The sequence below is a fragment of the Saccostrea echinata genome, unplaced genomic scaffold, assembly GCF_033153115.1.
Source record: "Saccostrea echinata isolate AGI-Se365-2 ecotype Australia unplaced genomic scaffold, CSIRO_AGI_Sech_v1 ptg000009l, whole genome shotgun sequence".
NCBI classification, from domain to species: Eukaryota; Metazoa; Mollusca; class Bivalvia; order Ostreida; family Ostreidae; genus Saccostrea; species Saccostrea echinata.
Window position 1 is genome coordinate 25,215,001 of NW_026889758.1, and position 27,165 is coordinate 25,242,165.

At 34.5% G+C, this 27,165-nt stretch overlaps 1 protein-coding gene across 2 annotated transcripts; it reads left to right on the plus strand.

Moving 5' to 3' along the window:
• The first annotated feature begins 6,844 nt into the window (after positions 1–6,844).
• On the plus strand, positions 6,845–22,968 carry LOC133182092 (advillin-like). Of its 2 annotated transcripts, none has more exons than XM_061316812.1 (27): positions 6,845–6,981; positions 13,365–13,681; positions 16,475–16,552; positions 16,664–16,720; positions 16,811–16,888; positions 17,028–17,080; positions 17,192–17,291; positions 17,415–17,525; positions 17,650–17,716; positions 17,913–18,042; positions 18,125–18,203; positions 18,292–18,393; positions 18,560–18,716; positions 18,852–18,949; positions 19,038–19,175; positions 19,298–19,384; positions 19,472–19,537; positions 19,758–19,856; positions 20,015–20,101; positions 20,261–20,322; positions 21,251–21,350; positions 21,485–21,574; positions 21,695–21,805; positions 21,915–22,040; positions 22,305–22,376; positions 22,477–22,572; positions 22,673–22,968. In XM_061316812.1, exons 1-27 carry the CDS (start codon positions 6,954–6,956, stop codon positions 22,847–22,849), a joined length of 2,766 nt encoding a protein of 921 aa, XP_061172796.1. In that variant the 5' UTR covers positions 6,845–6,953; the 3' UTR covers positions 22,850–22,968. The 2 variants fall into 2 exon arrangements, with proteins under 2 accessions (XP_061172796.1, XP_061172795.1); XM_061316811.1 differs by lacking the exon at positions 6,845–6,981 and adding an exon at positions 8,151–8,881.
• Positions 22,969–27,165: the final 4,197 nt, after the last annotated feature.

Genomic DNA, 27,165 nt, shown 5'->3' on the forward strand with positions numbered 1-27,165 from the left:
ATTGTACTTGATTTTTACCTTTGAGGCATGACTAACGTCATAAATCGATTTGGCCTAATCAGACGCTCGGGCCATTTAAATTATGATGACGGAAGTTAAGTGGTTTGTGTCAAAAACGGTTGAGACGTTAATATTGACGGTCAATTTTCACACCTTCAAACACGTTTCTATTTTTTTTATGAGTCCAAAGGTTCATCTTTTAAGGGAACTCTTGTAGGTAAATGGTATTTCACTGTTAAAAGATAACGTTACAGTAAACTTAAAATCTTTTCTGTTTCAGGTTTTCTGCCTTCAAAAGACTAATAATTAGGAGTTCTTAAGACTTTACAGAGTTGATACTCAAAATGTATGAAATGACGTTTTTGAGCACGCTAATGAGAGAAGGTAACGTCTTTTATATATATTAATAAAGTAAGAATGTTGTATAAGTCGTAAAAGAAGCCACTCTGTACCATCGACTCATACATGTACCATCGGATCATACATTTACCCTTGTCTTTGGCTCGCGTATATCACAGTGATAAGCACCAAAATGGTGCGTTTGTTTTTATTCATTGTAATTAAATTCCTGCTCTGATTTTGTCCTTTAAGGTAGATATTTACTAAGTACATGTAGATCTAGAACTATTAGTTTAATTGGAAATAATCATCGAAATATCGTTTGTTTGTTTTTTTTAACTTCAATTCCAAAAATCTTGATGCGAGCCGTGTCTGACAGAGGAACGAAAAACAACTCTGCAAGGGAAAAAAACATATTTGGAAGAATTACAGCTTATATGATAATACAGTTAGTGATTGTTTTTCTCCCAAAAAATTTAAAGTACATATCAAATGTTTATGGAGCAATCTATCAAGCTTCTGTTTACAACATTTAAAGGTATCCTGGAGTTTTATAGACTCAGTGTTGAGGTATTTAATGTGAAGTTTTTCTCTTTTAATGTTATTAACTAATGTGGCATTTTATTATCACCATTAAGAACATAAATTTGGTTTGGAGAGTAATAAAAGTCATTAAGTAAAAATAACAATCCATAAATCAGAAAAGTCGGGCAAACACCATCAGTAGTCAAGATTGCTGACAAACAAGCCATACACGTACGTAGTGGGACATAATGGTTGTATTCAGGTAGTAATCATCTAGTTCATCAATTATATTTAACCTAACAATCTATTTCTGTATACATATTCCGTAATTTGATTTGCCATATTTTTAAAAAGCTTTATTATTTTTATCGATAAAAAAAACTGTCACAGTTAGACTCAGCAACTATATAAAATATTAATTATATTGTTCTTCTTATTTTTTTTTAAGAAATAAGGTATCGTGTACAATATGTACTGAATGGACAAGTGATCAAATTCATGAGCTGTACCAACCAGTAGCCCTTTTCACAAATAATCTTACGTTTTTGCGTTACATTTTAATTTTAAAAATCTCTTACGAAAATCTTAAGTGTTTTTCACGAACGCATTCGTAGCAAATTGAACTTAAGATTTTACTTACGACAGACTTCTTCCCTAGCAACGATCTCAACATATATGCTTTATAATCCTTAAACAAGAGGCCCATGGGCCACATCGCTCACCTGACTGAGCAAATTGGCTAGGAAAAAGCACAAATCAGTTTAAATAGTATTGAAAAGTTTACATGGAGGGGGGGGGGGGAGGAGACTTGAATTTTAAACTACCTGAGGATGCTTCCATATCAGTATAACAAAGGGCTTTGCTATTCTTGAGCAGAAGATTTTTTCTTGTATACTCCTTTGCAAAAATTTGATCCCCCATTGTGACCCCTCCCTATCCCCAGGGGTCATCATTTGTACAAACTTAAATCTACACTACCTGAGGATGCTTCCATATCAACTAGACTAAGCATGGCTTTTCTGTTCTTGAGAAGAAAATTTTTGCCTAAATATTTCCATGTAAAACTTTGATCCCCCATTGTGGCCCCACCCTACCCCCAGGGGTCATCATTTGAACAAACTTGAATCTTCACTACCTGAGGATGCTTCCATATCAATGAGACTAAACATGGCTTTTCTGTTCCCGAGAAGAAGATTTTTTCCTGTTTATTCCTACGTAAAACTTTGATCCCCCATTGTGGCCCCATCCTACCCCTGGGGGTCATGATTTTGACAAACTTGAACCTGCACTACCTGAGTATGCTCCTATATCAATATGACTAGACATGGCTTTGCTTTTCTTGAGAAAAAGATTTTTTCATATATTCTTTTGTAAAACTTTGAGCCCCCATTGTGGCCCCACCCTACCCCCAGGGGTCATCATTTGAACGAATTTGAATCTACAATATCTGAGTATGCTACCATATCAATTAGACTGAACATGGCTTTGCTGTTCTTGAGAATAAGATTTTTTTTTCTATACATTCCTATGTAAAACTTTGATCCCCCATTGTGGCCCCATCCTACCCCCGGGTGTCATGATTTGAACAAACTTGAATCTACACTACCTGAGTATGCTTCCAAATCAAAATGACTAATACATGTATTGGCTTTGCTGGTCTTGAGAAGAAGATTTTTAAAGTTTTTCCCTATATATTCCTATGTAAAACTTTGATATCGCATTGTGGCCCCACCCTACCCTCAGGGGTCACTATTTGAGCAATTTTGAATCTACACTACCTGATTATGCTTCCATATCAATGACTGATCATAGCTTTGTTGTTCTTGAGAAGAAGATTTTTTTTAAAAAATTTCTTATGTATTCATATGAAAAATTTGGATCCCCTATTGTGGCCCCACCCTACCCCCGGGGGTCATGATTTGAACAAAATTGTATCTACACTATATCGTGAAGGTTTCACATAAGTTTCAACTTTTCTGGCTTAATGGTTCTTGAGAAGAAGATTTTTGAAAGATGACACCAAATTTTCACAATTTTCACAAATTCTTAATTATCTCCCCTTGAAATGGGACATGGCCCTTTATTTGAACAAACTTGAATCCCCTTTACCCAATGATGCTTTGTGGCAAGTATGGTTAAAATTGGCCCAGTGGTTCTTACGAAGAAGTCGAAAATGTGAAAAGTTGACAGACGGACAGACAGACGGACATGATATAAAATTTTATTGTAGGATGTGTGAAAAGTTCTATTAAACGTTTATTTGGGTTTTATCTGTTATGTTTTTAAATTTAAATAGACTCTAAAGATACTTACGAGAGGGTTAGGTCGCCCGCGTGGCGCAGTGGTTAGAGCGTCTGCTCTAGAGTCGCGGCGTAAGGAATTGATCCTTACGTCGCGGGTTCGAATCCCACTGTGGGACGTGGAGACCGGTCCTTCGGATGAGACCGTATAAAACGAGGTCCCGTGTCGCAGTAGGTGCTGGCACCGAAAAGATCCCTCACTGCTCAATGGCCGTAAGTGCCGAGCATAGGACAAAATTTGCAGCTCTCCACGGGCAAGTGGTGGCGTCTCCATATGAGTGAAAAATTCTCGAGAGGGACGTTAAACAACATACAAACAAACAAACGAGAGGATTAGAGCTCTCGTGAAGTTACGACTATAATATACACATAAGAATCTCGTAAGAATTTTTGCGAAAAGGAATAAAATCGTAAAGATTTCTCTTACGAAGAAAATTAATCGTAAGATTTATTGTGAAAAGGACTGCTGTATCGTATATCGATAAATGTTTTTAAAAACTTAATAATACTCTATTTATAAGATTTTCAAACTTCTTAAAAAAAATTACTCTGCTATATCTTTTAACTCATAAAACGTTTTCTTCTTCAAAACTCATCGGTATGGGCTAAATCCGTTAAACACATCGATATTTACATGACGTCTGTGAAATAGCCTGAACTTACCAGGCTATTTACTAAGTAGTTACTAAGACTTCAGAATGAATTCATATTAATACTCGTTGATCAAAAAGTGTCTTATAAGGGAAAAGACTAGCAAATGTAAATATTAAAGAGTATATACATTTATGAATGCTTTCCCTTATATATTTTATAACACTAGTTGAGCAATGGTATCTATCAAATTCATTGTAAAGTCTAAGACGGCGGCGCTATTTCACAGTTACACTTGTACGTTATAAATGGTCGATGTGTTCAACGGATTCAACTCGTATCATTGAGACTGAAAAAAAAACTCCATGGTTATTATTATGTATGTGCAAATATTACTAGTATTTATAAGTCTCAACGTCAAAAAGCAATAATGTTTTATTTTAAAACATATACTGGTTGAGAAGTGATCAAATCCACCATAAAGACCTTTGGACTTTTGGGATTAAGTGTATTAAAATGATATACTTTACATGATAAAGATGTTTTTACCAATTATTGTGCATGGAAATGACAGATGTGTCTATTTCAACGTTTTATGTGCCCCGTCATTAATGATGCCGGGACATGTCAGTGTTCTTCGTCCGTCCTTTCTTTCATCTGTCATATCCATACTTTGTATTTAGTTCTGTTTTGTAGAAACTGCCAAGAACTATCAAAGTTCAATACGTATTGATGAGAACTATTCAGCTGTCACATTTTTTCTGACCTTGACTTCCATATGATCTCGGCCTCAGCCGCCCCACTATTCCTTATTTTACCTGTGTTTCAAAGAAACTGTTTTAAGATTTTTTTAAATTAAAATTCATATCCTGATACAATTTAGTGAGACCTTTTCAACTGTATTGTATTTTTATACCCCCGCTCCGGAGGAGAGGGGAGTATACTGTTTTACCCTTGTGTGTCTGTCTAGCTGTCGGTGCGTCCGTGTATCTGTCCGTAACAAATTTTGGTCGCAGTTTTCTCAGCAACTACTCATCACAGATGATTGAAATTTTAGCACATTCTTGTTTAGGCATCCCATATGGTGGGATTCATTTTTGTGCGAATCCGATGTCAACTTCCTGTTTATCCATGCGTCTGTCCGTACCATACATAACAAATTTTGGTCGCAGTTTTCTCAGCAACTACTCATCGCAGGTGCTTGAAATTTTAACACACTCTTTGTTTAGGCATGCCATATGTTGGGATTCGTCATTTTTGTACAAATCCGATGTCAATTTCCTGATTATCACTGTGTTTGTCCATAACTGAACTTGTATATTCACATCAGAGCGGGGGTATTATTAGGGAGCATTGGCTCACAGACTTCTTGTATTCCATGTAAAACAACAAAAAAGTATTTTATTGCTTAAAAATCAATACATGTTCACAGTAGGAAATACAGCACTGAAAAAAATACCAACAGCATAAAACAATTGAAATGCAACACATAATTTAAAACCCACAACATACAATAACATAATGGAAATACAACATAAATTGAAAACTTACAATGCAATAATGAAAGCTAAGCATATAATTAAAAACTACAATATACAATTATAGAAGCACAGTATACATGTATAATTTAAAGCCTAAAATATATAATAATGAAAGGATAGCATATAATAATATATGTATATCTTTCTTTGGTGTGATATACATGTATAGGGTATAAATGTTGCAATCGTTACTGGGAAAATGTATATAACCCTTAATGCGGGGATTGTATTTTTCTGCAATGTTGCAACTGTTATAACAAAACAAAGAAAGCATTTTATTGTTTAAATAAAAAACATATTCACAGTAAAAACTACAGCATCCACAAAAGAGATAACATTGAAAATGAAACAAATTATAATTAAGAAACCTTGATATACAAAACCTACAACATACAATAATGAAAGCACAACATTATAAGATTAAAAACCTACAACATACAATAATGAAAACACAACATTATAATATTAAAAACCTTCAACATACAATAATGGAAGCACATTATATGATTAAAAACCTACAAAATACAATAATGGAAGCACTTAAGGGTCCTTTAAACGAAAATTGTTCGCAACAATGTCGTTAAAGGGTAAAATTGTGTATCTCCCATTCATAAAGAATAAAGGCTCAGCTTTCTGACTACAGCTAGCCCTAAAACAGACTTTGTCTAACCATCGCATGCCAAGAAGTACAATTGTTACATTAGTCAAAAACCTACAAAGTACAATAATAGAAGCACAGCAAATAATATATTAATTAAAGGCCTACAACATACAGTAATGGAAACACACCATAAATGCATAAAATATCTACAAAATAATAATGGAAGTGCAACATATTATTTAAAACCCAATAATACTTCAATAATTATTATGTAATAATCTTCAACAAAAAATTATGGAACCACAGAATATAATCAAACATCAACGACATAATTATAAATAATATTGAATCAAAACATGTGAAGAGAGACCAACAAATATAGCAAATGAAGTACTTTTGACAGATATGGTTTTCATAGTGACAATAATAAAGTGAAAAATGCGTACAATGCCATGTGTTTGGAATGTGTCTATTCTGTTTATCTGGTGTACAGCATGGAATATCTTGACTTATTTCCGTTGTCAAATCTGCATTTGATCTAAGTGTGCAGTTTATAAGACTTCAATTTGGCTGGTCACCAGATTTACGATTAAATTAGGTATAATATGTGCATATTGTTCTAAAATTGACTTGCCTCCCAAGACCACAATGAAAATCTGGCACTAAAATTCATCCATCCACCAATATACGATTACCTGTATATACCTGTATTTGCATTATAAAGAAATATTGTGAGAAGAATTAATAAATTCCAGCACCTTCATCTGAAATTACACGATCAAAAGGAAACAGGGCTGTACATGAAATTTGATCTTTTGTTAATTTAAACCCCGATTGGGTATAATTTGGATGTTGAACAGGCACGGGGACTGGGTAGTCACACCAGAGATCGATATCTGATCAGTATAAACGGTAGCAGTGGACCGATTAATATTATGTATTCTTCACAAGATAGGGTTCATAGCCAGCACCTGATTGGTAGTGTAATCTAAATAATTATCTACTTAATGTTGTTAATTCTAGAAGTGTAACAGATTAAAGGGAATTTATACAGAAATGATAAAGATCCAGCGATTCCAAGAGGGTAAGTATTTCAGAAAAATGCCGATTTTCTCGTCTGACTTAAGACGTTATTTAATCAATGGTGAAAAAACCACAGGAACGTAACTTTGAAATAGTAAGTTTATTTCATTTTTATTCTGAAACTTTTTAACATATCTTTATCAGGTTTGCTATACCGATAGTTCTTTGGTTCTGTTTTTGGTGTTACACAGTTTGTCTTCTTGAATTTCCTGATTCATTGAACGTTTTTGGCTATTTGTACTAATAGCCTATAACTGTGCAGCATCCTTTTGCAAGTACCATTAATGGTATAGAGCACTGTGCTCATGCTTCAAAAGCCTTTACATACATTGTACATGTAGATATGATAATTTTAAGTTCTAACGGTCGAAATCAGGAATCTTGGATTATTAAGTATACATAGCTTAAATAATACGACACTTTCATTTATAAGGAAACAATAACCAATATTAATGTTATGAAGGGTTATCAAAATTCCTTTTAAAGTCATGGGCTCATATGATTGGTAGGATTTTAAACACATTGTCTTTGTAACCAGATTCATGTAAGAGAACAACTGATTACATTATTTTCGGAAAGACAAAACTTCATTGATTTTTTTTCCTGCAGAGAAACCCTGAAAGAGCCGAATTTCATGCGTGTATTTGTAAAAAAAAAGAAAAAAAAAGATAAATGTATATAATTTCCTGATAGTCGATATCCAGGCGTGGAAGTTTCCAATAGCCTTTTGTTACGAGATTTATTAACTATATATTTTTAATTTCTATGAAGTGACGTACTCTCATAATACACAAGGAAATCACGACTAGAACGAACTCAATTAATACTGATTTCCAACCCCATGTTTTCCCAAGTATTTTAAAAGTCTTTGATTTACCAGCTACTTTACTTTTTCGATAACCCCAGCAGCGCTATCGTCTTTGTATGGCTAAATGTGGCACCTCATTTCCTGCAAAGCCCAAGTCTCACAGCTCGTGATATGTTTTAAACTGACAGGTTTTACACTGATTTGTCGTTAAAGAAGTTAATCTGTGGGTCTGATTGTTTGTGCTTTTAATTCGCTTGTATTAAAGGTGCGCTGGTTGTGTTTTAGCGTTAAAGAATAACATTTAAGAAATGGGGTTTTGATTTATAAGTCGGCTTAACTTCTGGCCTTGTGAGATCTTAGAGAAAGTACATAAACGATTCCTAGTGATTCTCGTCAGATTGGTTGTTGTGGTGCTCCCAGTTAAATGTCTACTTTAGTTTTTTAGTTGATACAGGTGGTCACAGAGTTATTTGCATGCCTTTTGACGCTGGGAAATCGTTAAGTTGTGCTATTTTTGACGACTTAGACTTGAAAGAACAAACATAACATTATTGATTTCGGCATTGAACATCCGTGAGTTCCTCAGACACTGGCATGCGATGGTTTGACAAAGTCTGTTTTTAGGGACCGCTGTAGTCAGAAAGCTGAGCCTTTATTCTTTATCAATGGGAGATACACAATTTTACCCTTTGACGACATTGTTGCGAACAATTTTCGTTTAAAGGACCCTAAGAAAGGTCTACATTGTGCAAGTGTTTGCTCAGGGACTTATCTGTAGAGAATCTTTCATTTAAACGGATATAATAATCTTTTTAAGATAGATCTAGGCGGTGCGAGTGTCAACACGGGTTTTGGACTCGTGTACACTTCCAATAAATTCCGAATAATCAACTGCTTAACATCATTGTAGTCTCTTTGTATATTAATACATGATCAGGAAATCTTTTGTGCATGGTCTGAGGAACATCATTAATGATTAAAATAGTGGAATAAATGGGATTCAATGGAATGAATTTGTAGTTCTCACGACGAGCAGCAAAATAAGTCACGCAAACTCCCGGGGAAATGAAAGGGAAAACTGGCTTAAGGAGAGGTAAGGTTCCATTATTTGGCGAGCATGTCAGGTAGGGCGATTCTGTAGCTTCTCTTGTTCCGTCATTTGACATACTGTTTAATGGAATTTTATTTATTTTGATAATATGTATATAAGAATTAGGAGCAGTTGTGTCTTTAAATGTTCAAAATGATGTCTTCATGATGTCCACATGGAATGAAGCAAAAGGAATAATAAAAGAACATATTAGTAACATGATGAACAAGTGGGACCAGTTTGCTGTTTTGGTTTCTAACTTTCGCTGATCTCTGGGTCAGATTTAGTGAAAGACAAATTAAGCGACGGAGTTTTATGTAATTTGTAGCTGAAAACTTGCTTGTTGGCACTTTGTTGATTTGTATAATTATGATTTAGGGTTATATTAACCATTGCAATGCTGTCTATACTTTTCAGCTGCTTGTTTGTTCTCTGTCGCCATGTTATATCTGATCCTGTAGGATATTTATTGATTCTCTAAGGATACTTAATGATTCTGTAGGATACTCACTGATTTTATAGGATACTTACTGATTCTGTAGGATACTTACTGATTCTATAGGATACTTACTGATTCTGTAGGATACTTACTGATTCTCTAAGGATACTTACTGATTCTGTAGGATACTTACTGATTCTAAAGGATACTTACTGATTCTGTAGGATACTTACTGATACTTACTGATTCTAAAGGATACTTACTGATTCTGTAGGATACTTTCTGATTCTGTAGGATACTTACTGATTCTATAGGATACTTACTGATTCCGTAGGATACTTTCTGATTCTATAGGATACTTACTGATTCTGTAGGATACTTGCTGATTCTATAGGATACTGATTCTGTAGGATACTTACTGATTCTATATGATACTTAATGATTCTATAGGATACGTAATGATTCTGTAGAATACTTACTGATTCTGTAGGATACTCACTGATTCTGTAGGATACTTACTGACTCTGTAGAATACTTACTGATTCTGTAGAATACTTACTGACTCTGTAGAATACTTACTGATTCTATAGGATACTTACTGATTCTGTAGGATACTTACTGATTCTATAGGATACTTACTACTTTTGTAGAATACTTACTTATCTTGTAGGATACTTATTGATTCTGTAGGATAGTGATACTGATTCTCTAGGATACTTATTGATTCTCTAGGATACTCACTGATTCTGTAGGATATTTACTGATTCTTTAGGATACTTACCAGTAGCATGGATTCGTCAGGTGACATAACAAGATTACAACACTTACCCAAATGTGCCATAGACCCCAAAATTTAAACTGCAATCATTGTACCAAGGTACTTTATCAGAACACCAATCAATCAAGGATCTAATATTCATATCTATTACAAAGTACAGATAAAATGTTTATCTCTTTAAAATGCTCAGACTTGATGGTTTGATGGAATTGTTTGTTTTATCTTAAACCTCTATTTGACCAGATGTTATAGATGTGGTATCACAATTCAGATTTGTGCGATGAATTCAATCACGAGCCATCATATAAAAGGCTGGTATGTAGATAAAGGGCTTTGAATTATCTCTTTCACAAAATTTCTTTTTATCAAGGTAAAGTTCAGATGTCAGACTGGAAATAACTTTCATTTACAATTATATAAACATATATTTAAATATCATTTAGAGAGCTCAGAAGTTGTAATGAAAGCAGGTTCCTATGGTTTTTAAAAACATTAAAAGGTGAAAAATGAAGTAAATTTGCCAAACGAATCTTCATGGAAGCGATTATTGCTTCTATGCGTATTAAATAGCTGTTTTATTACATTTCATTCCGTCCCTTTAAATGTTCAATTGCTTAGGCAAATAAAGTATGTGGTGTGTTTATGATTGCCTAAACACTCGACTAGTATGTATGCTTTGTATTTAGATAAGTAATAAAAATGAACAATGGTATCGATCTTTTCCCTTTTTTATTAGAGTCTCCATTTCTGAATGGCTATACACAGCAATAACAATTATAATATTTAAGAAATTCCCGTGAATGCATGCTGCATATTATTTCTACTTTATCATTCATTTCTTTTCTTAAAAATGTCTGATGATTTCTGTCTTAATTTGTTTACTGGTATAAGAAAAATTTCCCCTTTGCATGCAACTTTTAATTTTTTGACACAAAACAAAGTTCGTTGCTTGCTGTTTAAGTGCTATCATTAGATACATTAAAATCTTTGTTGTCTTCTGGAATCTTACTCGATCAACCCACAAATATCCTTGATCGCTCTAGGTTTACAGTTTAATCCGGAGTTTTTATATAAAGTTTTAGTCTAGATTGTCGGTCAAGGCACGTAGTAAGGAAATTATATCCACAACCAGTAAATTCTGACCCATGTAAGAAAGAAGATAAGAAATATTAAGAAAACCTACTTATAATTGACCCTGCTTGTCCTGTATTTTCTTTTAATTGACCATATCTCCATTGATTTAACCTGATACTGTATATTGTTTTGATTATAGGTTTGTTTAACCTCCAGTAGAGTTAGAAGTGTTGTACAAGTTTGTGAAGATGATATTGTACTTTACATTCACTTATTGTTAAGATTTATGGTTTTTTAGAGTTATTAATCAACATTTTTTTTTTACATTGGCCAAGTTTATTTTGATATATACTTGACTTTAAGTTACTTTCCATTATATTACCCCCCCCCCCTCTCTCTCTCTCTCTTCAACATCCCTAAAACACACCTTTTTTTCTTTTGGTCAAGGATGTTTTCAACACATCAAAACAAATCAGGATTACAAATGTTCACGCCATAAATACTGATTGCAGCGAATTTCTCAATCCTTTTTCTGTTTCTTTAAATTCGTATAAAATGTACTCTAGTCTTTAGTTTTATGTAGTGATTTTTATTCGAGTAAGAGATGCGAATTTGGAATATCTCTCTATCTATCTGTCTATCTATCTTTCTCTCTTTCTTTCTTTCTTGACCAGCAACACAATACTTGGTAAATTTTAGAATGACATTGATGAAAGTAAGATTACAATCGTTTTGTTTTGTTTAAATTTGTCTACCTTTATGGAATTTGGTCGATTTAAATAACGTCATATAAACTTAAATTATTCATCAAATGTTCATTAATTACATTTTAAATTGTGCTTTAAAAATATTTCTACGAAAAAACAAATTAAATCTCACATATCAATGTAATATTTCTGCTAAATTTTGAATATCATTTATTCAATTTATTTATATTTATTATATTATTTTTGAATGTATACATAAAAGATAAAAAAAAAAAATCAATATCGCGTCTATTAATGACGTTTATGTATGATAAATTTGTTCCCGGTGTGACTCGGTGACCAGTTCTCCCGATAGATTTAAAAGTAGATTAGTTTACTATCCTAACGCTAAACAATCTGACTAATGCATTATCTATATAGATATTCATATAATCCTACAGGAATGTAAATTTTACAACCCTCCAAACAGCCCAAGTGTTTGAGACGTACCTGTGTGTGCACTTACCGAGATAAGTTGGGACATTCTATAACGGTCTGACAATACGAAATGGAAATAGGGCCTGAACTTTTATGTTTGCTTATAAATCTGGCTTTAGAGAAAAATCAGCTGTATTTATGCTACCAAAATACCCTGACACACCTTAGTTAAGATACATATAGAGGTCCAATTTCTTGTACCTTTTCTCAGAATAGCTATCTAAACGGCTCTACAAAGACGGTGCATTTCATTTCAACTGAATACCTGTGTCAATAAAGGACCTTACAATAGAAAGAGCCTTACGAATAGTGCGAGTCGAGATTCCAATTAAAACTTGTACCCACTTGAGATGTGTCAATATTTACCTTTTTAATAGCTTTGTTAATTACAGAATAGATACAGCGACCATACCAAAAGAATTCACTTTCTGATTCCAAACACAGAACTATCTGATGAATTGTTCATTGGTAAAATCAATTACAGTACTGTTTGAGTTCCCTGTAGTAAAGTTGTCTGAGTAGAAAGTGGTACCACATGAATATGAATTAGTTCATCTCATTGCTACATGATGATTTAGCTGAAGACAGAAAGAGAAACAAGGGTTAAGATTTTCCTTAAAGTGAACAATATTTAATTGCCAAATCGATATTACTTGACTTCTTCGTTTTAATGTCATTTTCAAATATTATTAAAGATGTCGTTTTGCTTCGGCTTCAATTGACCATCGTTCACATTGCGATTATAAAATATGTGCACTTGAAGCATGTAGAGGATTGTTTTAGAGGGCTTGACCTCTACGTATTGAATTACTGCTTTTGATGTATTGGATGTAGATGGAGTTGTGACGAGACGATATACATTCCCATTTATAACCATTGCAGCCACGTTCCATCAATATTGAAGAATAAGCCACTTAAGGGCACTACAGTGTTTGCATTTTCATTATCGGATGTTTTCATTAGTTCGACATAATCAAGGCAATAAAACTGACTATCCTCCACGTTTTGCAGGTTCTCGGCCTCATTCTCGCGGGAAGAAGCCAGACTTGGAGCGGCTGTGTGAGTTCCCTTCCCGCGCACCTTCGGCTCTCCCTGATCGTCTAGTGAAGAGTCCTACATTTATCAGTGAGAAGACTTACAAACCTTACAACAGTAAGCGACCCTCCACCTCCCGAACCTACCTCAGTTCTCTATCCAACCATGCGGACATTAAGCTTCGTGGCTCTAAGGAGAAGGTCACTCCAGTAAAGTCGTCCCTGGTGGACATGGAACCAGCGTTTGTGGACGTTTCTAAAGACGTTCCTGGTCTGACTGTCTGGAGACTAGAGGTAACTATCCAAGTCTTATACCGATAAACAAAGATGTTTTTGGCCTGATTGTCTGGAGACTCGAGGTAACTAATCAGGTCATATATTTATAAACAAAGACGCTCCTGATTTGACCGTCTATGGACTACAGGTACATGTCCAAGTCCTATACTGATAAATAAAAATGTTCCTGGTCTGACTTTCTGGAGACTAGAACTATCAGAGTCCTATACTGATAAGCAAAGACTGCCTGGACTGTCTGGAGACTCGAGATTACTATCCAAGTCCTTACCAATAAACAAAGACCTTCCTGGCCCCAAGACCATAAACTGAGAATAGACTTAAGTCAAAATTTCGATTTTTAATATCTTGAGTTTTATTTAATGTTTTTGCTTAAAAATTTGCAATTTTATATAACATTTAAATTCAAATGTATGATATAAATTTTGTTTCATTATCAAAATTATTTCAAAAGTTATATTGGTTTGAAATTTTGACTTAAGTCTGTTCTCATTTTATGGTCTTGGGGCCTGATTTGACTGTCGAAGTACTACTACAGGTAAATGTCGAAATTCTATACAGAAAAACAAATACGTTAAGGCTTTCTAGAGACAAAGTCCTATACTGATAAACAAAAAGTTCCTGGTCTAGCTGGAGAGAATAATTATCCAAATCCTTTACTGATCAAAGGCGTTCCAGGTTTGACTTTCTGGGCACCAGAGGTAACTACCCAAGACCTATACTGATCAACATAAACGTACAATATCCAAATCCTTTACTTATAAACAAAGACGTTCCTGGTTTACATGGCTGATTGGCTTCGGGGCTATAAACTTAGAAGAGCTCACTTTTGATCCCAGTCTCACTTTTCTACTATGAATTCCTTTGGTAAACGTGATATTGAGATTACAACTGGGCTCATCAAAGGTTTATGGCCCCGGAGCCTGGGTACTAGAGGTAACTATCCAAGTCCTATTCTGATAAACAAATACGTCTCAAGTTTGCATGGAGATGAGGTAACTATCCAAGACCTATAGTGATAGAGGAAGACGTACAATATTCAAGACGTATAGTGATAGACAAAGACGTCTCTGGTCTATCTGGAGACGAAGTAACTATCCAAGACCTTTAACGATAAACAAAGACATACAATATCCAAGACATACAGTGATAGACAAAGACGTCCCTTGTATACCTTGAAACTATCGAAAACCAATACTGATAGACAAAGACGTCCCTGGTCTATCTGGAGATGTGGTAACTTTCCAAGACCTATAGTGATAGAGGAAGACGTACAATATCCAAGACCTAAAGTGATAGACAAAGACGTTCCTGGTTTACCTGGAGACGAGGTTACCATCCAAGACCTTTATTGATAGACAAAGACGTTCCTGGTCTACCTGGAGACGAGGTAACTATCTAAGACCTTTATTGATAATCAAAGACGTTCCTGGTCTACCTGGAGACGAGGTAACTATCCAAGACCTTTACTGATAGACAAATACGTTCCTTGTCTATCTGGAGACGAGGTTACTATCCAAGACCTTTACTGATAGACAAAGACGTTCCTGGTCTACCAGGAGACTATAGGTAACTATCCAAGACCTTTACTGACAGACAAAGACGTTCCTGGTCTACCAGGAGATGAGGGAACTATCCAAGACCTTTATTGATAAACAAAGACGTTCCTTGTCTACCTGGAGACGAGGTAACTATCCAAGACCTTTATTGATAAACAAAGACGGTCCTGGTCTATCTGGAGACGAGGTAACTATCCAAGACCTTTATTGATAGACAAAGACGTTCCTTGTCTATCTGGAGACGAGATAACTATCCAAGACCTTTACTGATAGACAAAGTCTTCCTGGTCTACCTGGAGACGAAGTAACTATCCAAGACCTTTACTGATAAAGAAAGACGTTTCTGGTCTACCAGGAGACGAGGTAACTATCCAAGACTTTTACTGATAGACAAAGACGTTCCTGGTCTACCTGGAGACGAGGTAACTATCCAAGACCTTTATTGATAAACAAAGACGTTCCTGGTCTACCTGGAGACGAGGTAACTATCCATGACCTTTACTGATAGACAAAGACGTTCCTGGTCTACCAGGAGACGAGGTAACTATCCAAGACCTTTATTGATAAACAAAGACGTTCCTGGTCTACCTGGAGACGAGGTAACTGTCCATGACCTTTACTGATAGACAAAGACGTTCCTGGTCTACCAGGAGACGAGGTAACTATCCAAGACCTTTATTGATAACCAAAGACGTTTCTGGTCTACCTGGGGACGAGGTAACTATCCAAGACCTTTATTGATAAACAAAGACGTTCCTGGTTTACCTGGAGACGAGGTAACTATCCAAGACCTTTACTGATAGACAAAGACGTTCCTTGTCTATCTGGAGACGAGGTAACTATCCAAGACCTTTATTGATAGACAAAGACGTTCCTGGTCTACCAGGAGACGAGGTAACTATCCAAGACCTTTATTGATAAACAAAGACGTTCCTGGTCTTTTTGACTGTATGGAGACTATAGGTAACTATTCAACTCCTTTACTGATAAACAATTGGCTTTTGTATTAATTAGGATGTATCAATTAATTTTGTTCATAAGGATTGTTCTGCTGAAAATGTGTAATCTTTCGATGACCAGGTATAACAAAGAAAAAGTAATGGAGATATATTTTAAAACTTCAATAAATTAAAAACTCCCAAAAATGCACACTCAAAATTATAACTAATAAGTATTGATGACATCACCGAGACGCAACTAGTTTTATGAGATTTTCTTCTAAAATGTCTTTTAGGGGAAATCGCGGCTGGTTGAAATAGATGATAGAGATATCGGGTTCTTCCACGAAGGGGCGGTGTACATCTCACTTCAGGTTTGACAACTCTTTAGAATCTGATTGATAAAATCTTGATTATTGATGAAGTCATCAATAAAAAAAATTCATCTAGATGTTTCATAACGTTTTAAATACCCCTTTTTTTAGATTAACGATGATGGAGAAGCGTCTCTACACTACTGGATTGGAGCTTTTGCAAATGAGGTATGCCAGGTCGAGAAGTTAACTATTTTGTGGTTAATACTCGATCTTTGAAATTTAAGGATGAATCGTATATATTTTTTACTTCTGTAGGATCATAAGTCACTTATAGAAGAAAAGGCACATGAGTTGGATCGGATCGTTACCCACGCCGCTGTGTTTTCTAGAGAGGTGTGTGTACAAAGGGGTCATTTTACAGCTGTTTCTGAGCAATTCGCCTTTATAATTGAAGTTTGCTAAATCATTCCAGTTGTTGATTAACTACCAAAGGTGATTGATGAGATAAACAAGTAAGTCTTTCGTTTTTCAGAGTCAGTGTCACGAATCGCCTTGCTTCATGCGTCTCTTTCCAGATGGCATCGTGTAAGTGTATATTCTGACGCTTAAGTTTCAAAATTGCTTAAAATCTTGATGAAATTGTACAAGCCTGCCTTGTACGTAAATAACATTGAATTAATTACTTTGAACTTACAGCTATGTTGAATCCAAACCCAAGACAACGGTCAGTAAAGCTAGCATCTATGCCAAGAGAATGTACCGTATCTTTGGCCGGAAGTTCATCAGGGCCGCCTGCGTAAGGGGGCAATTTTTATTAGCTCTAGTAAAAAAATTGTTCATGTCAAACTTATTCTTCCAAATACACGTAAAACAAACATATATACAAGGAAATGGTAAAAAGTGGTTATATTTTCTACAGACGGAGCCTTCGCTGGAAGCTTTGGATTCCGAAGCCGCTTGCATTCTGGACGGATTCCCCCGGATGTATGTCTGGATTGGACGCCATTGTAACTACGCACTCCGAAATAAGGTAGAAGTATAGGACAGCTGGAAAGAAGGATTATGGATTTTTTAAGTCTGTGATAAAAAGAACATTTATGTAGAACGCTTTTCTATATATAAATATGTTTTAAAAGTGCTCTTTACACATATAGGCAATTCAAACTGCAAAGAGAATAAGGAATTTACAACGACAGGGCATTGCCCATATTATTGTTGTAGGTAAGAACACTGTTGTAAACGCTAATAAATCTACATCTTTTAATAAATTCTTTATACTCTTTGTTGACTTAAAAAGACAAGTAGTTTGGTGATAGTGATACTATTTGTACAAATGAAAACGATGGATTATAACGTGCTGAATCACTATGAGGAAAATTTGAAAAGTAGCATAAAACACATTATTTTTTTATTGCAGATGAAAGAGACGATGGGATGAGTGAAGCCTTCAAAAAGAAACTCCACAACAGCGTGCAAATTTCTCAGCAGACCCAGTCCTGTAGCTCCGATAGCCAGGACCAAGATAACACAGAGATGAGGATGCATAGGTTGTGAATCTGAGCCTATTTTGATTTAGATTATCTTGCATAATTTGACCATATGTTATTGATGCCTTTCATTAAATTGCAGAGTAAATGGTGACCACGTGATGTATAACATGCCAGAAGCTGCCAAACCCCCGTTTTACCAGAGGTACTTGGTCCAACGGGTGAGTTGATTCATTCGGTCAGAAATAATATATTTGGACTAGTCTGGATAGTACATTATACCTGTTTACTTTGCTCTGCTTTTCTTAGGACTGTTACCTGTTGGATCGCGGTCCTGGACTGCCTCTCTATGTATGGGTGGGGTCCCAGGCTCATGAGAATGAAATACTCTACGCAATTAAGAGGGGAAAGGTAATCATAAAAAGCTGATTAAAAAGAAAAAAGTTCCATGTATTTTTAAATTTCATTACATAATTAATTTAGATTTAAGACAATATGCGAAATATCTCTGAAATGTGATTCAATTCAGATATACGTTTTTTCTAATGTGGTTGTACTTACTTTTAACGCATTGTAGACATTCTCTCAACACAAACAATACCCGGATGTAACACCAGTATGTAGGATATCAGACGATGCTGAGCCTAATGACTTTAAGCAGAACTTTTATGATTGGCGGGAAAAAGATACTAAACATAGAAAGCTTAAAAAGCTATACAGCATCGGAAACATAGGTAATGCCTAATGGGATATCAGTATACTCGATACAAAAAAGATGAATATATTTTGATATTAAACCATATATTAAAATTTACATGCATTTTAAATTTTCGCCTATTTTTGCAATAAATTTGTTTTGTTCCACTTAGAGCGAGCACTGTTCTCCCGGCGAGACAAGCGAACTGTTGCCAAGAAGAACGAACTGTGGTCCACTGACACTTTACCAGACGGCGAGGAAGATACGGAGGTAGGGAAGTACGAAACTTTAAATATAGCATTAAACAAAACAAAGATCTGTTATTACCATTCGAACATATCTGGGTTATTTTCCCTAGATATGGAAAATAGATGGGTATAAAATGGTTAAAATGGACAATGATCAACATGGAATTTTTAACAATGGCCACAGTTACGTTGTTCTTCATCGTATTCGGATCGAGAGACGAACACAACAAGTTCTGTACTACTGGCTGGTGAGTCAATCTGTCCTAAAATTAATCTCTATAATTACTGAATTACTATACAAGTTTAATTTACATTGAAATACAGCGTTTAATTCTTACTTAACTGTGTAACAGTGAGTTGGTTTTCACAGGGTTCTAAGCTTACGAATGATGACCAAGACAGTGTTCTAGATTTGGTGCTATCCATGAACAAAACGTTAAATAACCAGTGCATTGTGGTGAGTACAACAGGAAATTATTTTAATACTGAACAAAATTGGAATATTTCTTTTAGTTAAATGAATATTATTTACTTGTTTTTGCAGATTCGAGTTCTAGATGGACGGGAACCAACACACTTCATGTATATTCTTGGAAACTGCCTGATAATCGTAAGTCCATTACTGCATTTGTAGTAAGAATAATTAAAATGTTTTGCTCATTTTACAGTTTATACATATAGCAGTTGTCACAACGACAGTGAAAGATAATTGTATTAATCTATGGCAAATATCTTTAAATATACTTTACGAGTTTTATTTTAAGGTTTTCACTTTATTTCAATCCTTTTTTATAAAAATATTATGTTTAATTTGACAAATACTGTTTTAGTATGATAAAGATCTTGGAGATACCACTGATGTTCAGACAAGCCGGATGTTTTGTGTCCGTGAACAGGATCCAGAGAACACCAGTATGAGAGTACAGCAGGTGATTTTTAGAACAATTTGATAAAAAAAATCTCAACTCACTATCAAGCGTATACATGTAACTACTTAAACGTAATGTTACATGTAACTACTTGATAATGTTAAATATTGAAATCATAAGAATTAAGTTATGTTAAATATTTGGATTATTTTCATTAGGTTCCCGTTTCTTCTTCTTCTCTGAATTCCTCAGCTGCTTTCATCCTCCACACCCCTTCTGATGGCTGCTTTCTGTGGTTTGGACAGGTAATGAACATGTACATGTAGCATATCAAATACATCTTTATATATTGTTTTTATATTTTTTGAAGAAATATTTACAGATTTTTTGCTTCCAAAGTATTCTTAACATCAGATGTAGAAAAATTTTCCCTCCAATAATACATTTTCTTGGTATTTTAATAGAAATCAGGTGGTTCAGAAAGAGAATATGCAAAGCAAATTACAGGATATATTTCACCAACCAGGTAATGAAGGACACTGCCAAATACACTAGTAATTTTTTATTATTGAAGAAGACATAAGACATTCCAACAATTCTTTCAAATAGAAATACGTCACAAATACAGAGTTGAAGTCGGTTTTCGTATAAATTATTAGGAGATGTTTACTGTGGCTTAAAACTGGCTTGGAATACTTGAACTTTGGGTTTGACCCAAACAAGGGTTTTAATTATGGCGTGATTTACTCTTGCGATGCATTGTTTTTGGCAAAATCATTAATAATTTTAACTGTGTTAAACCTAATATCTCGTGTTTATTTGCTACTTTCCATGATTTTATGCGGTGTGTCAGACATTCTCAAAAGTAAGCCTATCAAAGAATGAAATACATATTCCGTTAACCTTTTTAAAGAGACATATTGACTCAAAAACCGGAAAATTGACAAAAGTAGAATTTTTAAATGGCCCGTGCAAGTTCTGTTCAATTCTTGAAAGTATTAAGTCTCGTAAAATTACAGGTTTCAGAATCAGAAAAAATGTCTGGCCCAAGACGAAATATTGCTTCACTCCTTCCCCCTTACTGTACGCGTGCGCAGAAAATTTAAAACAAGTTGCCATGGTATGAAGTCCCACGAAGTGGAATGTAGAAAGACCGAGGATTTTAATGCCATTATGGAAAAAGATAACAAGATCATATTCCTTACTTTTGTTTGCTCCAATTCAATGTTTTTACGCTATAAATATAATAGTCGTGTGACCTTGACATGGAAGATAACAGACGGTAGATACTACATGACTTGTGTACCTTTGTTTTCCGGCACGTGCATTTTACACTCTTTGTCTGCTTTACTGTGCAGTTGAATTTGTCAGAACTTTGCCATACTATATCCATATTTTTCATAAATCTAAAGAAACATAGGATTTCGACTCATAATGTCTCTTCAATTTTATAGTAAATATGAATATGTCGTCATGACAGAAGGGAGGGAAAGTAAAAGCTTCTGGAACCTGATTGGTCGAAAACAAGCATATCCATTAGAATTCAAAGTAGAGGTAAAACAAATTCGATTGACATTACATGTACACTTGTTGAACATGAATATATTCAGCTGAATTTGATGGCATCTCACCATATTCCTCGTGAAGCTAAACTGTTTCTATCTCATTTGTAAACATGCTCATTTCAGGTTTTGGACCGAAGACCTCCACGACTACTCGTGTGCAATGTAAAAGGCAATAAAACTACATTTGAAGCCATTGAAGACTTTAAGCAAGAGGTTTGTTTTCATAGTGCTCACTTCCCTCTATTTATCTTTATTCCAATTATGAGATTCCAAAGTCTTTTGTAACTCCCACCTTTCTTTCTTTTTATGATAATTGGTATTATTTGTTTTAAGGACCTGTGCGAGAATGAGATTTTTGTCCTAGACGTGTATGATCAAATTTATATCTGGAATGGTGCAGAAGTTGAAAGCGCTCTGCATAAACAAACACCAAACTGTCTCAAGGTAAGAAACTTTAATATGTGTGTACTTTTTAATGAAATATCGGACGATAAATCGTATATCTGTGTATAGAATAATAAATGCTGAGCTACAATATTCTTTATTATCCCAGTGCTACATCCAGTCTGATCCTGCGGGAAGGTCAGACGAGACTATTAGTGTCTGGTTCCTGACACGGAATAACGAACCCGATGCCTTCACCAAATTTTTTCCTTACTGGACAGAAAACGGGACTTCGGTATATCTTCTTTATTTCAAGTCAATAGCATTGAGGTGCATTATAAAATTCTGTTTATATATATATATATATATATATATATATATATATATATATATATATATATATATATATATATATATACATTTAGGGCATATAACACTGTTTAAATCACCTAGTGTGAAGGTAACATTTATGATTATAATTAAATTCTGCTTGAATTAAGTCAATTAATTCAAAATACAGACTCGCATCAGTCCAAAGTTTTTTTTTTTAATTCCACAGGGACAACAGTCTTATGAACTATGTAGAAAACTAATTCGACAGGAAAATTTTAAAGTAGACATTGAGAAACAGGTAATTAGGTGCCTTTGTTCAAAAATGGTAACATTTTGAATTTATTTTCGTGTCTAGTGTGTATATATATTGAAGATCTTATTTATCTGTGGATAACTAGATGGTCGATAGAACATATGTTGGAAGAAAGAAGTACGACTACGAAGATTTATTGAAAAAGAAACTCCCGGATGACGTGGATCCTCAGCACAAAGAGGTAAAAACAGAACGGAGGGAAAAAGATCATAGAAACACTGCCAGCAAATCATTTGTACTCATTTTTGAGCAGTGAAAATGTTCTCATTTTCTTATTTCAGCATCATCTTTCCGATTATGAGTTTAAAAGAGCCTTGAAATACCCACGTGACCAATTCTACCGACTTCCGTTTTGGAAACAGGAACAACTATTTAAGTCCGCTCGTCTAGGACACACTTGGACTTCTGAAAATCCCTATAAATTACGAATAGAAAGCCCAGATCTACACAATGAATAAGTGAATATGAATTACATGTACCTTCCAGAACTTTGCATTATTGTGCTATATATTTATTATTAAACTTTTTGTTATTGTTTTGTTATAGAGAGATGAAATGAAATTTATAGAAAATAAAAACTGATCAATACAAGTATTCTCTTTCTTTTTTTCTAAGATGTGAAGCATTTCAATAATGAAGATGAAGGATAGTAAAGCAATTTAATCTTTACTGTGGATCATGTCAGGTTCAATAATTACCGACTTTTATTTATGTAAAGGATGTTTCAGGCTTAATCTAATCTCGAATCTTTGTTAGGGGTGAGATGGAAAGTTCAATGTCTGACAAAAACTTTAATTCACTTAGTTTTTATTGAGACCTCCCTCAAAAATAAATGTGACGAATCAAGTATTAGTACATGTATTTTTTACACTAAACATATAGCTAAGGATTTTTTTTTTTTTTTTGTTTATTCATAAAAATATGCTTAGTTTCAAATAACAATAATTTAATTTTCCCCCTAACTATTTGATTTAGTTTTTCATCAGACATCGATCTTTTGATCTCGCCCCCTAAATATTGGCGTCAAAAATAGTACATTATATAGGAAGTGACGACCGTCGATCTCTGTGTTTGTGGTTATTTCTTCGTGCAAGTGCATGTATTTTGATTAAGAGTTTCCTTAAAAAAGTTTTTTTTTAACATGATGTGATTAAAGTAATAGTATTTTGGCTCACTATGCCAAATCACAAAATCTCTTTTATGATTAAGCAAAGTCGTAAAATCTGTTTACGAATATCCTTAATGCAAATCTTTGCAACTTCTTCCTGGAAACTTTAATTAAAAACATTCTAAAACCAACGACGTCTAAAATCCCAAATTTTGTTTTTGATATCTCAATTATACAGTCAGTGATAAATTCTTAGTCCTAGGAAATTTGCACATCATATAACACATTCCGAAGTATATATGGAAAATATGTCGATAAAGTGGACAGGTTTGTGACACACCTTGAATGGTTTATGACTGGAGAGCCGTCCTTACGGACACGCTGAGGTCGCTGTCAATCACTTGTCAAAAGACATCCCGGAACATAGAGGGCCAGCACTATACAGAAATTCACTACAGGTGTTTTCTAACCCAAAAAATAGCGCCCGAGCAGCCATTGTCTTAATTAAAGAGGACATAATAGACACTTTTATCTTCCCACTGGTCACTATCATTCTCTTTCCCTCGAAGTAGAAAGTTCTCGCATTGCATGGCAAAATTCAACTTCCACCATTCTCGAAAGTAACTTTCAAATTAAGAATTTTGACCATTCTCGAAAGTAACTCCAATTAAGAACTTCCACACTCTAAAGAAAATGTTCTTTTCAAAGGAGAACAAGCAATCCCGGCTTAGTATAACACTGTAAACTGGTTTTACATTCCATTTTCAAGATCCTGAGCCTAATCGTGGTAACCTCTGATAAAGAGAGAATCCAATCACGCAGAAAATGAACAGGAACATAGAAACGGTTACTATAGTGAACCTTCGTGTGCAGGATTCGTCAGAGATCATGGTCTCCAGTTGTTTGGAAACTCGTCTGCAGCAGCGCCCGAATCCAGCGCGGATTGGAACATTCAACTCCTCGCTCATATTCAACAAGCGTGAGCAGCATGTCCCTCTACAAATCTGGAACGATCCACGAGAATCCCTGCGTCCAGAGGAGTACTGATAGGGTTTAGAGCCAGGGATTTGCTTGTTAGATGTCGTCTGTGCCCCACTCAACATAGCTGAGGATCGTCGTCTGCCACTGAAATGCTGCAACATGTCCTCTCCGGCCATCCCCATGCTGGATCGTCTGCGTTTCAGGATGTTGTCATCAGTAGTGATATTGACGCTAGAGCGACGACGCTGGAGAAGAATATTCGGATTTCTCATGTTCAGCGACCGTCTGTCTCCAAGCTTGTCGCGTGCTTGTGTAAAACAGCGAATATCGAAAAGAGTCCTGTCATAAAAATGTCTTCCTGAAAAAAAAGCCCGAGAGATCCGCTGTCAAAAAAACTGTCCGAGATCAGCTGACCATAATAGGCATTGATATACAGATGAACCCTGTGTTGCGCCGTTCCATGATTTTATGAGTGATTTATCACTCATGATCATTTCCATACTACTTTTTAAACATGAATGATAGTTTCACAATTATATATATATATATATATATATATATATATATATATATATATATATATATATATATATATATATATATATATATATATATATATGATATAGATATATAGAAAGATATAGTAACATTTGAATGCATAACTTTTTTCAATGAGTTGATCTGTGGCTCTCTGGTGCAAGTATTACATACCAATTTATGGAGATATTTTTTTTATATGTAAATATGTTCATGTACCTCATATATCATGTATGGTCTGACAGTAATTAATAAACAAACGAACAAGGTAGTTAATACGTTGTCCAAATAAGCCGTGGTGCAAATGAACGACAATTTTGGCAAACCTTAATCAATGCATAGTTCAGTTGTACTCCGACATTTAAAATATTTGAAAGTTACAAAATAATCAAGGAAAACTAGCTATTCCTTTTTATTTCTTTGTTAATATTACTAGGAATTATGGTTATGATCCGTCTTAGTGAAATAAAAAAAAAATATGCATTAGAGCTGGTACAAACACAGGGTTAATATTACCAGAAAACACTTAAGGTATCCGACCCATAATAGCCTCAGATTCAGTGAATCTGAATGTATAACAGATATATATTGGCTGAATACTCAGTATATGTAGATATAATCTTCATGTTTTAGCATCAATATGTAAGAGTGGAATGTGTCCTAATTTTTGACCTTGTCCTGTCCTTGAAGAGTTATCCCCCTTCGCTTTTAATCAATAAAAATCAATTCTAAAAAATTCTATCTGGTAAAAATTTAGTTTTCAATCGCTTTTCTATTCCTTATCATTAAATACATCTTTCCACCACATCATTTTTTGATATTCTTAGTATTTAAATTTTTATTTTCCGAAATTTGCATGTCTCTATAGACATCAATGCAATCTTCCTTAATTAATTACTGCTTAGGTAATTATATTTTTGAAAATTTCTCTTGGTAAATCCTTTACTACTCTAAAATGCTTTGAATTGATATCCAAGTATTTATTAAAGGATGGATATTTAAAGTTAGAAAATTAGGTCCTAATATGGGTCGGATACCTTAATACGGATAATTCATCTACGTTGTCACCACATTGTATACCTTGTTTCTGCATGGTAACCTAACCAAGATTGGACGGATTGTCATCCCACCTTTCTCGGAATTAATATGGATTCAGTTTGGCGGACGTGTACACCTTGAAATGAGATTTTTTTTATTATTATAGCAATAAAATCAAATATTTATAAGAGAGATCATGTACAATGTACAAACATTCAATGATTGACACTAACAATCACATCCTATAAAATAAACCTAGCTCTCTGATAAAAAGAAAAACATATCACACAGAAAATTATTATTCCAAGAACGATAGAGAAAATGGTAAATCGCCGCGTGGAATCCTCATATGTCGGATTCTGTGATTTAGTCAAGGTCAATGTGAAATCCCTGTCGTCCGTGGGGTCTCCGTATACTGAAGATCGCCGACGGGAGAGGTTTAATCTATCCTGTAACTGGTGTCTTTTGTAGGCGGACGAGGAACTGGAGCGGCGTGACCGCCACATTATAGATATAGAAATACCTAGAAAAAACATAATTAAAACAGTCGTCCTTATTTGTCTGAAAACCGTAAAAGGGAAATATATTTTGTTCTAGAATGTTAATAAAGAGATTTAAAAATATAAAAATATATAAGTACTAACGATAAATCTTCTATTGATCTTCCGATTGAAATAAGTCAAGAATTGGAAGATTCGGAATTGATTGTTTAACGTCTCTCGTGAGAATTTTTTCCCAGTAATACAACCTCTTTTAATACGATGTGTGATGGTTAAATAAGTGACAAATAAATATTCTTCAGAAATCATGAAAGTTGAAGTTACACATCTGTTGCAAATGATTTTAATGCCTGCAGATACAATGTGCAGCGTTTGATCGTATTATATAACACAAAAAAGTCGGTGGATATATATATTTACGCATGACTTGATAATTAATTATAGTTACATTTACAATTTTACGTACATGTAACTTATATGTACAGTTTACAAAAGGGGAAAATGTATTTCTTTTTTAATTTTGGGTGAAAAAATATGATGTTAGCCAGTTATATTTATATAACTAATATCAAATCACAATGATTTATATATTTAAAAAAAAAATCGCAAT

What these genes read in the sequence shown, in the direction of transcription:
- LOC133182092 (XM_061316812.1), top strand. Translation starts at nt 6,954, where the DNA reads ATGATAAAGATCCAGCGATTCCAAGAGG. An exon ending in ACGCAATTAAGAGGGGAAAG is followed by an intron (nt 18,394 to 18,559) that starts GTAATCATAAAA and finishes AACGCATTGTAG; the next exon opens with ACATTCTCTCAACACAAACA. An exon ending in GGATATATTTCACCAACCAG is followed by an intron (nt 20,323 to 21,250) that starts GTAATGAAGGAC and finishes TCAATTTTATAG; the next exon opens with TAAATATGAATATGTCGTCA.